Source organism: Macrobrachium rosenbergii, chromosome 36 (genome assembly GCF_040412425.1).
Source record: "Macrobrachium rosenbergii isolate ZJJX-2024 chromosome 36, ASM4041242v1, whole genome shotgun sequence".
NCBI classification, from domain to species: Eukaryota; Metazoa; Arthropoda; class Malacostraca; order Decapoda; family Palaemonidae; genus Macrobrachium; species Macrobrachium rosenbergii.
In genome coordinates, this window is record NC_089776.1 from 11,885,418 (window position 1) to 11,897,917 (window position 12,500).

The 12,500-nt window shown below is 38.8% G+C and overlaps 2 protein-coding genes across 3 annotated transcripts in view; one reads left to right on the forward strand and one right to left on the reverse strand.

Annotated features, from left to right (window-relative positions):
- Nucleotides 1–9,191, reverse strand: part of LOC136856619 (mucolipin-3-like) — a 25,286-nt gene extending 16,095 nt beyond the window's left edge. Inside the window, exons 1-4 of one of the 2 annotated variants that reach the window (XM_067134552.1) lie at nucleotides 8,975–9,134; nucleotides 5,112–5,472; nucleotides 2,032–2,131; nucleotides 1,091–1,282 (exon numbers count right to left, since the gene is read on the reverse strand). In XM_067134552.1, coding sequence (XP_066990653.1) covers nucleotides 1,091–1,282; nucleotides 2,032–2,131; nucleotides 5,112–5,353 — 534 coding nt within the window. In that variant the 5' untranslated portion in view covers nucleotides 5,354–5,472; nucleotides 8,975–9,134. Of the gene's footprint in view, nucleotides 1–1,090; nucleotides 1,283–2,031; nucleotides 2,132–5,111; nucleotides 5,473–8,974 lie in introns of both variants that reach the window. The other variant, XM_067134553.1, reaches the window with a different exon arrangement.
- On the forward strand, nucleotides 5,427–8,043 carry LOC136856685 (uncharacterized). Its single transcript, XM_067134744.1, has 2 exons — nucleotides 5,427–5,481; nucleotides 7,550–8,043. Exons 1-2 carry the CDS (start codon nucleotides 5,427–5,429, stop codon nucleotides 8,041–8,043), a joined length of 549 nt encoding a protein of 182 aa, XP_066990845.1.
- Nucleotides 9,192–12,500: the final 3,309 nt, after the last annotated feature.

A 12,500-nucleotide genomic window follows, 5' to 3' on the forward strand; every position in this document is an offset into this window, starting at 1 on the left:
TCGACTGATTGAAAAGAGGAAATTGGAGCCTGGAAACAAAAAAAGTTCAAGAAGTTAGACAGCAAAGTGACAGGAACACGAAAGGAACGGATGAAGGGTAAAAGGCGGAAAGCAACGCAAATAATGAACTAAAAGAAGAATTTCAAACATGACAGCAGCTTTTGAGTCTGACATATCTTCAGTTATTTCAATATAAGTATTTTTATTCTTCTTCAGTGCATTCGTAGGAACGGGGCGGGTAAATAAAAAGAACTTATCTTCACTAATAATAATAATAATAATAATAATAATAATAATAATAATAATAATAATAATAATAATAATAATAATAATAGGCGTTGTGCAATTAGAACCTCAAAAGTTCAGGCGAAGATGCAATGTATCACTATCGCAAAAAACTTCACTTTGTATTTTAATATTTTTACTTGTATTTTTACTTATTTATCTATTATCTTTTAACTGTTCTTTTTCTTTTCTAATAAATGATCTGCTATTTTTGGTATCTCCTAATATCTTCCATAACTTCTTTCAAATGAACACCATAGTGATCTGTTATTTTTGGTATCTCCTAATATCTTCTATAACTTCTTTCAAATGAACACCATAGTCTTTGGTAGCTTGTGTTTTTAGTCAATGGCCCCTGTATGCTTGTTCCAGATGAATAAGGATTTATCTTATATTAAATGATACTTGATTTTAGTAATTTCTTGCTCAGTAACTCAATATCTTTCTAGATGTTTAACAAAAACCAAATACTATTTCTTTCGTAGCTAGTTTTACTTCTTTCAGCTGAACACCATATATTTTTAAAAAAGTTTAAATTTCAAGTCAGTGGCCCCTAAGGTAGGCTTGTTCCACCTGAGTAGGTGTCTGTCTTCTAACTGATTAAATAATAATCACTTTTTGTAATTTCTTACACAATAACTCAGTGCCTTTCGAGACACTTTACAAAAAGAAACAAATACTATTTCTTCCACATTTGTGCCAACAAGAGAGCCAAACGAGACACTCACAATTGTCTAAAAACAAACATCTACTATTTCTCCCACATCTGTGCTTAAGAGAAAGCCCAAACGAGGCACTCACTCACATTGACAATCGCATAATCCATATATTCGTAGAATTCCGACTGCCTGTAGACGGCTATAGGACCTCCCGCAGGAGGATACGAAAGGACCTCGCGAGTGGTGGCCCATCCTTTGAGGAACAGGTTGGAGAGGGTGATCGTTGTGTCCTCGTGGTAGCCGTGGTGGAAGCTGACGTCATTCGCAAACATGACGAGCTGGGAAGGAAAGAGTTATATGAGATAAGTTCATCATTTCATCTGCCCCTACCAGGAGTCGAACATATGACAGCTGAGTCCTTCTAAGTGTCTTCAAACAGCTCATGTCAGCAATTCGTATCAACATCTCAACAATCTTTTTTTGTCTCATTCGCATTCGTCATTCACATTTCACTTCCATAAAGGAGGGTTAGCTCAACAATCTCTTTTGCATACAATCGTGGCTTCTGTTGATGAGATGACATATATCAATAAATATATGCACATACACACACACACATATATATATATATTTATAGATCTAGATGTGTGCATATATATATATATATATATATATAAATATGTATATATAGATCACTGTGTGCATATATATACATAAATACACACACACAAATGTACACATGTATACAGTATATATATATATGTATACAGTATATATGTGTATATATATGTATATTAGAGAGAGAGAGAGAGAGAGAGAGAGAGAGAGAGAGAGAGAGAGAGAGTAATTCCTTATTTAGCTTATAGGTCCTCAATCCACGTACTCAAGATTCTTTACAAGTTTCAGCATCGTTCTATTTATTTATTCATCTATTTATCCATTCATTTGAATAACACCATACATTTAAACATAAACGCTTTGCGCAGTTAATAATCTCTCACTATTAATACGATCACTTTTAAGACACACACGCAGGTAAACAGGCTCAAATATACACTTTAATACAGTACATACAGTGGATACTCACCTCAGCAGTGACCAGAATTATCTTGAAGATCTGGACCAAAAGCTTCCAGGGGAATCTCCGACGAAAACGCCACTTCTGGATCGGATTCATGAAGAAGAATCTGCAGAAGAAGATCAGTGAAGAGTATTTAGTTGAACTGATTGAATTGAATACAGAATTTAGGCAAAAGACCAGGCAATGGGACCTAATAGGTCATTCAGCGCTGAAACGGAAATTGAAAGTAAATGGTTTGAAAGGTGTAACAGGAGGAAAACCTCAAAGCAGTTGCACTATGAATCAATTGTTAGAAGAGGGTGGAAAGTAAGATGGAAGAAAGAGAATATGAGAGGAGGCAGAGTAAAAGAAACGAAAGGGTTTGCAGCTAGGGGCCGAAGGGACGCTGCAAAGAACCTTAAGTAATGCCTACAGTGCACCGCACGAGGTGCACTGACGCCACTACCCCCCTACGGGGAAGAGGTATTTAGTAAATCGGATAGAACTTTTGGTCATGAAACGAGGAAATGCAATTAAAAATGACATGGAAAATGTTGGAAATGGAAAGTGAAATAGTGAAAAACTAGATAGAACTGTTGGTAATGAAACCAGGAAATCAGTTAAAAATGATATGGAAAATTTTGGAAATGTACAGTGAAAAATAGCCAGAAACTAGGATAATGACGTTGGAAATTAAATGAAGGAAAGCAATTACAAAACAGCATAGAAAATTATGGAAATGTAAAGGAAAAAAATAACTATAAAATAGGGTAGAGAAACGCTGGAAATGAAACAAGGAAATAAAATTAGGATATAGTATGAAAATAGTGGAAATGCAAAGTGAAATGGTTAAAAACTAGGATGATAATGTTGGAAATAAAAGGGAGGAATGCAATTACGAAATAGCATGGAAAATGAAGGAAATGCAAAAGGGAAAAATAACTACAAAATATGATAAAAAATTATGGAAATGAGACGAGGAAATGCAGTTAAAAAATAACAGGGAAACAGTGGTAATGTAGAGGGAGAATAGAAAATAACAAGGAAATAGTAGAAATGTAGAGAGAGAAATTATTAGAAAATGAGACGAAAGTATTGAGTTTTACAAGTGGAAATGCAATTGGAAAATGACACGAAAGGACTGAAAATGAAAAGCGCAAAACAATCAGAAAACAAAAGAAGTTAAGAAGATCTGAACTAAGAAAAGAAAGAGTGAACTCATTTGAAAGTAAGATAAGGCTGGAAACAATCTAAATGGCCGAATAAAAAAAAAAATAAACGATACAGAACGACACAGTACGAACCTTTTCAAAGGTATTGCGAATTTATATTCATAAAGACTCATTTTCACCTTAAGCTTACGATCACTCTGGAATGAGTTTCCGTAAAGGTCATTCTCTCTCCTCTCCCATGGCAACAAAAAAAAAAAGGTAAAAAATGCGCCGTAGTTTCTTCAGCGCAATCGAGTTTTCTGTAGAGCCGCTACAGCGTATAATCAAGGCCACCGAAAATAGATCTATCTCTCGGTGGTCTCGGCATAATGCTGTATGAGCCGCGGCCCATGAAACTTCAACCACTGCCCGGTGGTGTCCTATCCTATATCGTTGCCAGAAGCACAATTATGGCTAACTTTAACCTTAAATAAAATAAAACTACTGAGGCTAGAAGGCTGCAATTTGGTATGTGTGATGATTGGAGGGTGGATGGTCAACATATCAATTTGGAGCCCTCTAACCTCAGTAGTTTTTCAAGATCTGAGGGCGGACAGAAAAAGTGCGGACAGAAAAAAGTGTGGACAGAAAAAAATGCCGACAGAATAAAGTTCGGACGGACAGACAAAGCGGGCACAATTGTCTTCTTTTAAAGAAAACTAAAACGATAACAAAGAAAACAAGGACATGAAGAAAAAGACAGATATTTTCTCGGGACAGACAAAAATGCGAAGATCCACAAAGACGAAAGGACGGAAAAAGAGGGTAGGAATAATTTGTGCTATGGAAAGGAAAAGTAAAACGATAACAGGGTCAAGATATTTAGGTCTGGGGGAATTCCCAGTTGCAAAAATTGGGGTACAAAGGGAAACTCATCAGAGAGAGAGAGAGAGAGAGAGAGAGAGAGAGAGAGAGAGAGAGAGAGAGAGAGAGAGAGGCGGGGGATTATAAGAGACTACAAGATCCATAAACAATATTTTGATGGAAAAACGAAAAGCATAAAATGCATTCAAAAGATGCTCCTCGGTGCAAGGGGAGAGAGAGAGAGAGAGAGAGAGAGAGAGAGAGAGAGAGAGAGAGAGAGAGAGAGAGAGAGAGAGAGAGAGAAAACTCAATGTGGAAGCATAAAAAATAAAACATTTACTTTCCATGCATGCAGAGAGAGAGAGAGAGAGAGAAAATGAGATAACTTCATATGAAGAGAGAGAGAGAGAGAGAGAGAGAGAGAGAGAGAGAGAGAGAGAGAGAGGCTATAAAAGACTACAAGAGCCATAAACAATATTTTGATGAAAAACAAAAAAAGCATAAAATGCATTAAAAGACACTCCTCGGTGCAGGGAGAGAGAGAGAGAGAGAGAGAGAGAGAGAGAGAGAGAGAGAGAGAGAGAGAGAGAGAGAATGAACACATATATACAAAGCGGGACAACTTTGTCCGAGATTTCAATTAAACCCCTCTGAAGCGTTTCTTTCATCCCCTGATGGAAAAAGGGAAATTTCAGACTATATTTTGGCTTTAGGGAAAACAGATTCCGTTCCTGTATAAATAAGAACAACGTTTGCCTGTTTTTTTTTTTTTGAGGGAGGCAAGCACAGAGAGAGAGAGAGAGAGAGAGAGAGAGAGAGAGAGAGAGAGAGAGATAGAACTTTCTGAAATGTGGTAAGATTTTCTTTCCATGAGAGAGACAGAGAGAGAAAAAAGATAAGTAACTTTTTTCTTTCAGATGTGGAAGAGGAAAAAGATAAGTAACTAAGATAAGAGCTAAATAAACTTTCTACTGAGAGAGAGAGAGAGAGAGAGAGAGAGAGAGAGAGAGAGAGAGAGAGAGAGAGAGAGAGAGAGAGAGGAGGGGTCTCACTTATGCTATACATTTCTGACATTTTCCAACCTGACCTGACCTCAACTCCTTCCTGAGCGCCTTAGCCTCTCTGGTGTTGAGCAAAGAAGGCGAACTCCTCTTCTTTGAAGTCACGTGACCGTCCGGATCATCCGAACTGTCATCCGGATCGCTGCCCCCGTAAAGAGTTGAGCTGGATTCCATGTAAGCGACCTTTAATAGATTACTTTCAAATTTAGGTGACATCACACCCAGTTGTATCTGTGTGAGGGGTTCGTCATCTTTTCGATTAAACTTTGCCATATTTCAGCACGGGCTCTTGCTTCAAGGCGGTCCGTGAGTGTTCTAAGGTGTGGTGTGGATCAGATGGTCTGGTATGGACCTGCGAACTCTGTTGGGCCAGCAGGGACAGCTCGGTGGTTCTGAAAAATGTATTTTTCCCAGTTGTGTTACTAATTAGAAAAGAGTCCAGGGTTAGAATTCAGGGTTATATATATATATATATATATATATATATATATATATATATATATATATATATATATATATATATATATCAATTCAGTGTACAAATTAAAAGTTGATTTTCTCTTCAGTGGACATAAAAGTATTAAAATTTATTCACTCAGAATATGGTGCAAATAGACAATACCCAGGCATATGTTTAAAAATAGTTAAAATACTTTTGAAATAGATTCTGATAAAGAATTCATCAGGACCACAAACCCCTGGTTTCTTCCATAACACCCTAGTTTTGCAAACATTTCCCTTTTCCATTATAAAAAAATCCAGAATGTAACTTTAAAATCTTAAATAAAATTCCGTGTCAAGACTGAAATTCCTACTATACTGGCCATACGGGAAAAGATACTATTGCAAGAGTAGAGCAACATATTAGTGCCGTCAGTGCACCTCATGCTGTGCACTGTAGGCATTACTTAAGGTTCTTTGCAGCGTCCCTTCGGCCCTTAGCTGCAACCCCTTTCATTACTGTTACTGCACCTCCATTCATATTCTCTTTCTTCCATCTTGCAACCCACCCTCTCCTAACAATTATTTCACAGTGCAACTGCGAGGTTTTCCTCCTGTTACACCTTTCAGACCTTACTGTCAATATCCCTTTCAGCACTGAATAACCTCATAGGTCTCAGCACTTGGCCTTTGGCCTAAATTCTATATTCTATTCTATTCTGTATGAGATCATTCACACAGAATAGACTGGGCAAAGTCATTCATTGCAGCTTCATTTAATAAATTTAACAAAGAAGATATTTCTGCGTCCTCAGTAACCCAGCCTACAAAGGACAATAACCTAAACATTAGCTCAGGAGGCTTCTCCTCGGGGCAGGAATTTCTACCTCGGCGTCTGGGCAACCTTAAAGAGACTATAAGGTTCGCTGTAGGTGCCCTTTAAAGAGGCTTCCGTTACCTGCCCAATTACAACTTCCGGGTGAGTGCAACGACCATTATATATACAAGGATGTAACAAGATTTTGTTACAAGGTTTTGTAGTTGGATACCTCTGACCAGGTGGATTGGAATTCTGTTTCCTTACTTTTTGTTTGTAGATCAAAATGATGAATTTATTAGAACTGCTGGTTATTTTGGCATGCCATTTTTTCATTCATATATATATATATATATATATATATATATATATATATATATATATGTGTGTGTGTGTGTGTATATATGAACAAATGGCATGTCAAAATATCCAGAGGTTCTAATAAATTCATCATTTTGAGCTACAAACAAAAACGTAAGAAAACAGATATATATATATATATATATATATATATATATATATATATATATATATATATATATATATACATACATATATATATACTGTATATATGAGACGGAGAGAGACAGATATAACGAGAGAAAATCACAAAGAAATCATAAAAGATATTATTGGATGCTCGACTGTTAATTCAACCTAAAAGCTTTATGCCACTACTGAAAGTCCAACCAAAACCGTCCGCATTGTTTTGTAGAAGTCGATCGTTATGTCATTAATCTGTTTTGGAGCTTACTGACTAACGTGGAAAGAAAATTATCCAAGCAATCGGTCGGTTATTTCTGAAATTGAAGACGGCTGTTACGACCTATAGGGTCCAATCGATCACATCTCTCACAAAAGAAATTTAATCACCCTGCCAACCCCCTCCCCTGATAACCCCTCCTCTGTCAACCCACTCCACCAACTAACACCCCACCCCAGCCAAACCATCCCTTCCCCTGTCAACACCTCCCCCCATTAACTCACCCCATTGCCAACACCCTCCCTCACCAACCCCTCCCCCATTGCCAACGCCGACGGCCAATCAACCCCATCCCCCTTCCTCACTAATCTCCCCTATTGCCAACCAACCTCATCCCCATTGCCAACACCCCCAACCAACCTCATCCCCATTGCCAACACCCCAACCAGCCCCACCCCATTGCCAACACACCCCAACCAACCTCATCCCCATTGCCAACACCCCCCAGCCCCACCAACCCCACCCCCCAACCTCACCCCATTGCCAACACCCCCACCAAACCCCATCCCCATTGCCAACAGCCCCACCACCAGCCCCACCCCATTGCCAACACCTCCCTCAACCAACCCCATCCCCATTGCCAACACACCCCCACCAATCCCACCCCATTCTCAACACCCCTCCACCCCCATTGCCAGCACTCCCCCCACCAGCCTCACCCCACTGCCAACACCTCCCCAACCAAACCCATCCCCACTGCCAACAGCCCCCACCAACCCTGTCCCCATTGTCAACACTCCCCCACCAACCCCATCCCCATTGCCAACACCCTTCCCCAGGGCCAAACCACCCCATTGCCAACCCCTTCCCAGGGCCAAACCACCCCTTCCCCTCACCAACACAACATCCACCCCCCCCCCACCGCCAAGTCCCCCTACCCAGGGAAAGCACCCCTCGTCCATGGCAGCAGTTAACAATAACCTTGGGTGCAACACAAATTGACGTATTTACATTTATTCAAACCGGGGCAGTTTAGTTTGCATATCGAATTGCTTTCAGTAAATACGGATTAAGCAAACCTTTAATCAATTTGCCCAAAAATAATAATCGTTTCAGTTCAAATTGATTTTATCTCCGATGGCTGGAAATAAATAACGAGATTAAACTCGAATAACTCATCACGGTGTTTCCAGCAAATGTTTGTGCAAATGTCCGGAAGTAAATTATCCACCTACAATGTGTTTACAGCGTTGATTTCTCTTGATATATCCGGGTCCTAATAAGAGCTAAGCACACACACATATATATATATACACATGTATATATATGTATATACATGCATACATATATACATATATTTATATAATTATATATATATATAATATATATATATAGATAAAGAAATGCTGGACGGATTTAAATCAAACTTACTTGAAATATTAACTGGGTAACTCATCCTGTATGAGAGACTTTTAGTGGAAATCGAATCATCGAATCCTCACTGAAATTACCAAAAGGTAAATATCTACACAGGATCACGAAATGAATCATTTCACCAAGTTTGGTCAAAATGTTGCGTTTTCAGTTAAACAGAAATAGAAGGAAAAGACGGACTAGCAGAAAGAAAACAGATTTTAGCCCATCCCTGTACATCTATTCCCTCATATTTAATTAGTTATATCACCTTTTCCTTCAACACGTCTCTCTGTCTTTGGAGCCCTCTGTTGACTGTGAAGATTTAAAGAAAGATATAAAAGAAAGAAAGAAAGGAACAAAAAGATATCAGTATCTTTAAACTTTGATCCGTAGACATCCCACCAAGTAAGAGCATACCCCTGTTTACAAATCCCTTCCCTCGACGTCAAATCCAACTTCTCTCTTACACGATTCTATTTTTTCTCAGTTTCCCTTCCAGCCTGAATTAAATACTCACCACTGCCAGGATTTCAAAAGCATTCTCCAAAGAAAACGTTTAACGGCTACCCTAACCCACGACGCAAAAACAGTCGATCACATATCGAAATCTCACCAGTCAATCGTCACTCGTTTCCCCCAAGCACTTTCCAAAAGGCACTGAGGGAGATGATGGAGATAATGAAGATGAATTTCAGGGCTTGTGACCGAACGAGCGTATCGCCTGAGCTATCGGCTGGTGTGTCATACGCTATTGTTGTTCGCTGGGGGATCCGTCCGCTCTTATCGATTCCATTGTTTCGATGTTAAAACACAAACATAGATAAGAGGGGCAAACAGTGATGTCGGTTTTACAAATCAAAACGCTACTGGGCAGCGTTATATCTTCCTTGGTTACAGATGCGTTCGTTTGTTTGTTTACTTTTGTCTAGAAGGTAAATGTTTTGAAATGGCAACACCTGCAGCTTTAACATTATCCTAGGTAAGGTTAGGCAAGTACCAGCATTTGAAGCATGATATTAACGAAACTTATGAAATGAGCCGATCAAAGGTTAGGGATTAAGTTAAGGGGAGAGAGAGAGAGAGAGATACTGACAATAGGGGGGAATTGTTTCCCAGGTACGGTTAAGCAAGTACTTGTATTTTAGGCAACATGTGACAAAAATTATGTAATGAACCGATCAAAGGCTAGGGATTAGGTTGAAAGAGCGGGGGTTGGGGAGAGAAAATGTACCCGTGGTAAGGTTAGGCAAGTACCTCGAGAGAAAGAGGTACTGACATAAGCAATTGTACCCTAGGTAAGGTTAGGCAAGTCTTAGCATTGGAAGCATCATATCGACGAAACAAATTATGAAATGAACCGATCAAAAGGTAGGGATTAAGTTGAGAGAGAAAGGAGGTATTGACAATACGGGAAATTGTTTCCTAGGTAAGGTTAAGCAAGTAACTGCATCTGCAGCATCTTATTGACAAAATAAATAATGAAATGAGCCGTTCAAAGGCTAGGAATTAAGTTGAGAGAGAGAGATACTGACAAAAGGAGAAATTGTATCCTTACCATCACATTCAAGATGTGAATCGCCCGGTTCCTTTATTACATAACTCATTCACCCGCTCTTCATCTGCTTTCATTCTTCTTTGAAATCCTAATAGGTATTCTTTGAAGAATAGAATTCTTGGCATTCCATTCTTTAATCTTCTGAGGAACTCTTAATTAACGACTCGTTTCTCTAGATAAAGAATTCATTGTTCTTGGATATCTATTGTCTGCTGGTATGTATTACCCAAACGCTACGTCATCACACAAGTCACTAAATGGTGCACTGTAAGCATTAGTAGAGGGTGTTAGCAGCGTCCCTTCGGCCCCCTTGCTGCACACACTTTCAAGCCTTTTATTTTACCTTCACTTTCACTTCCTTTCTTCAGTCTTGCGATCCAGCCTCTCTAACTATTACTTTTTAGCACAAAGCCTGTGCAGGCAAAACTGAACGTTAGTTGGTCTCAGTTTTGCCTACACAGGCCGACTGTGCAGGCATTATACCTGCGCAGTCTCACCTGCGCGGTCGGCCTGTGCAGGCTAAACTGAACCCACTAACGTTCAGTTATACCTGCGCAGTTATGCCTGTGCAGGCATAACTGCGCAGGTATAACTGAGAGTTAGTGGCGGCCTTAACACCGTCCTTTATCAGTGTCTTGGGCTGAAATGGCTTAGAGTGCCCAGTGCTTGACTTGACAGCCTCAGTTTCATGAATCAAATCAAATCACGAACCATTACTCTTTTAGGCTTAGATTTTCCAACAACTTCCTTCCCTCTAGATTTATATAAAATGTTCTTTTATATCTCATTCTTCAAGCTCTAATGAAGCTCAATTCTTAATTGCTTCAGACCTGTCTCAGTCAACACCTTCAATACAGCTTGAATTCGCTGTACTGACTTGTGACAGTCTCGTCAGGTCGTTATCTTCTGAACACGACGGAAAAACATGACAAACATCATCTTTCATTGACTTTTTCATAAGTTTTATTTTGATGGAGATCTTTCACATTCACAATTGATCCCTGATCGCCTTTTCCTGCCGAGAGCGACAAGATTCGCTGAGCAGCAGCACCATTATGCGGTAAATGTGCCTCACTGTCTAACTTCTCAGTTCCAGAGGTCTTTCATTCCTGACACCCTGAACTGTGGAACAGCCTCCCTGAGGATGTCGCGCAATAGGAACCTCAAAAGTTCCAGCGAGGATGCATTTCATCACAACCCTAAAACAATTTACCTTGTATTTTAACACATAAAAATATTTATTGATATTTTTATGTGTTAATCCATTTAGTTATCAATTTATCTTTTTTCTGATAACTGATCTTTCCTTTCTGTCAGTCATATTATCTTCAGTAACCTCATTCAGATAAAGACTATATTCCTTGGAAGCTTGATTTTCGAGTCAATGGCCCCTGTAGGTTCGTTCTATATGAAGGGGGTTTATCTTCTAAATAATAATAATAATTCCTTAGGAATCCGTGTAGTCTGAGTTCCTATTACACGCATGCAGGACTTCCTGCAGTCCACGAAACACGTAGGAACCTATTCCTTCTCCACCTCCATCCTTCTATCTTATCAATTCTCCCATGTCAAGATTGCTTCCCTTATATCAAAACCCGTCTAAAAAATAAAAGTAAACAATCCTTTCTTTCGTCAATCATTCTGAGTTTCTTTTTGACTGATTTTGCCTGAGTTCTTGTGCATGCAGAAACTTGCAGATTCTGGCTCGTGTTGAGTGTGAGTGATTGCACATGACTGTTGCATATATATATATATATATATATATATATATATATATATATATATATATATATATTTATTTAAACGTTTACATAGCCCGCTTCGTTGTTTATACTTAAAATGTTACCTAATGTATTTTCCCTTATAATTTTGTGACGTATTGATTATGATAATTATGATGATGATTTCTAATACTCAACCCCGAGTCAGATATATATATATATATATATATATATATATATATATATATATATATATATATATATACAGTATATGTGATCTCTTTTACAAGGCATTCTCATTCACCCCATACCCACAGCTACCCATACCAATGAAACAGCAGGGCACTGGTGAGACCTTCTCCACACCTAACGCTTTTGATACGTCCAACGATTTCAGCTGACGCGGGAAATTAATAAATCGTCCAGGAAAACTTCTGAAAGGTGGCAACCTTCGTTCGTCTCAAGTTCATTAAACGATACTTGGAAACTCGACTCCCTTAATTAAAGCAAACGAGAGAGAGAGAGAGAGAAGGTTATTCTCATCCGGATTAAAGAGAGAGAGAGAGATTATGTCAGTATTACCGGGAAAAAGAAGGGGGGGAGAGAAAATATGTCAGTATTATCCTGAAAAAAGGAGAGAGAGATAAAGAGAGAATGTCAGCATTATCCGGGAAAAGAAGAAGAAGAGAGAGAGAGAAATGTCAGTATTATCCGGAAAAAGAAGATAAAGAAGCAGAAGAGAGAGAGAGAGAGTATGTCAGTATTAT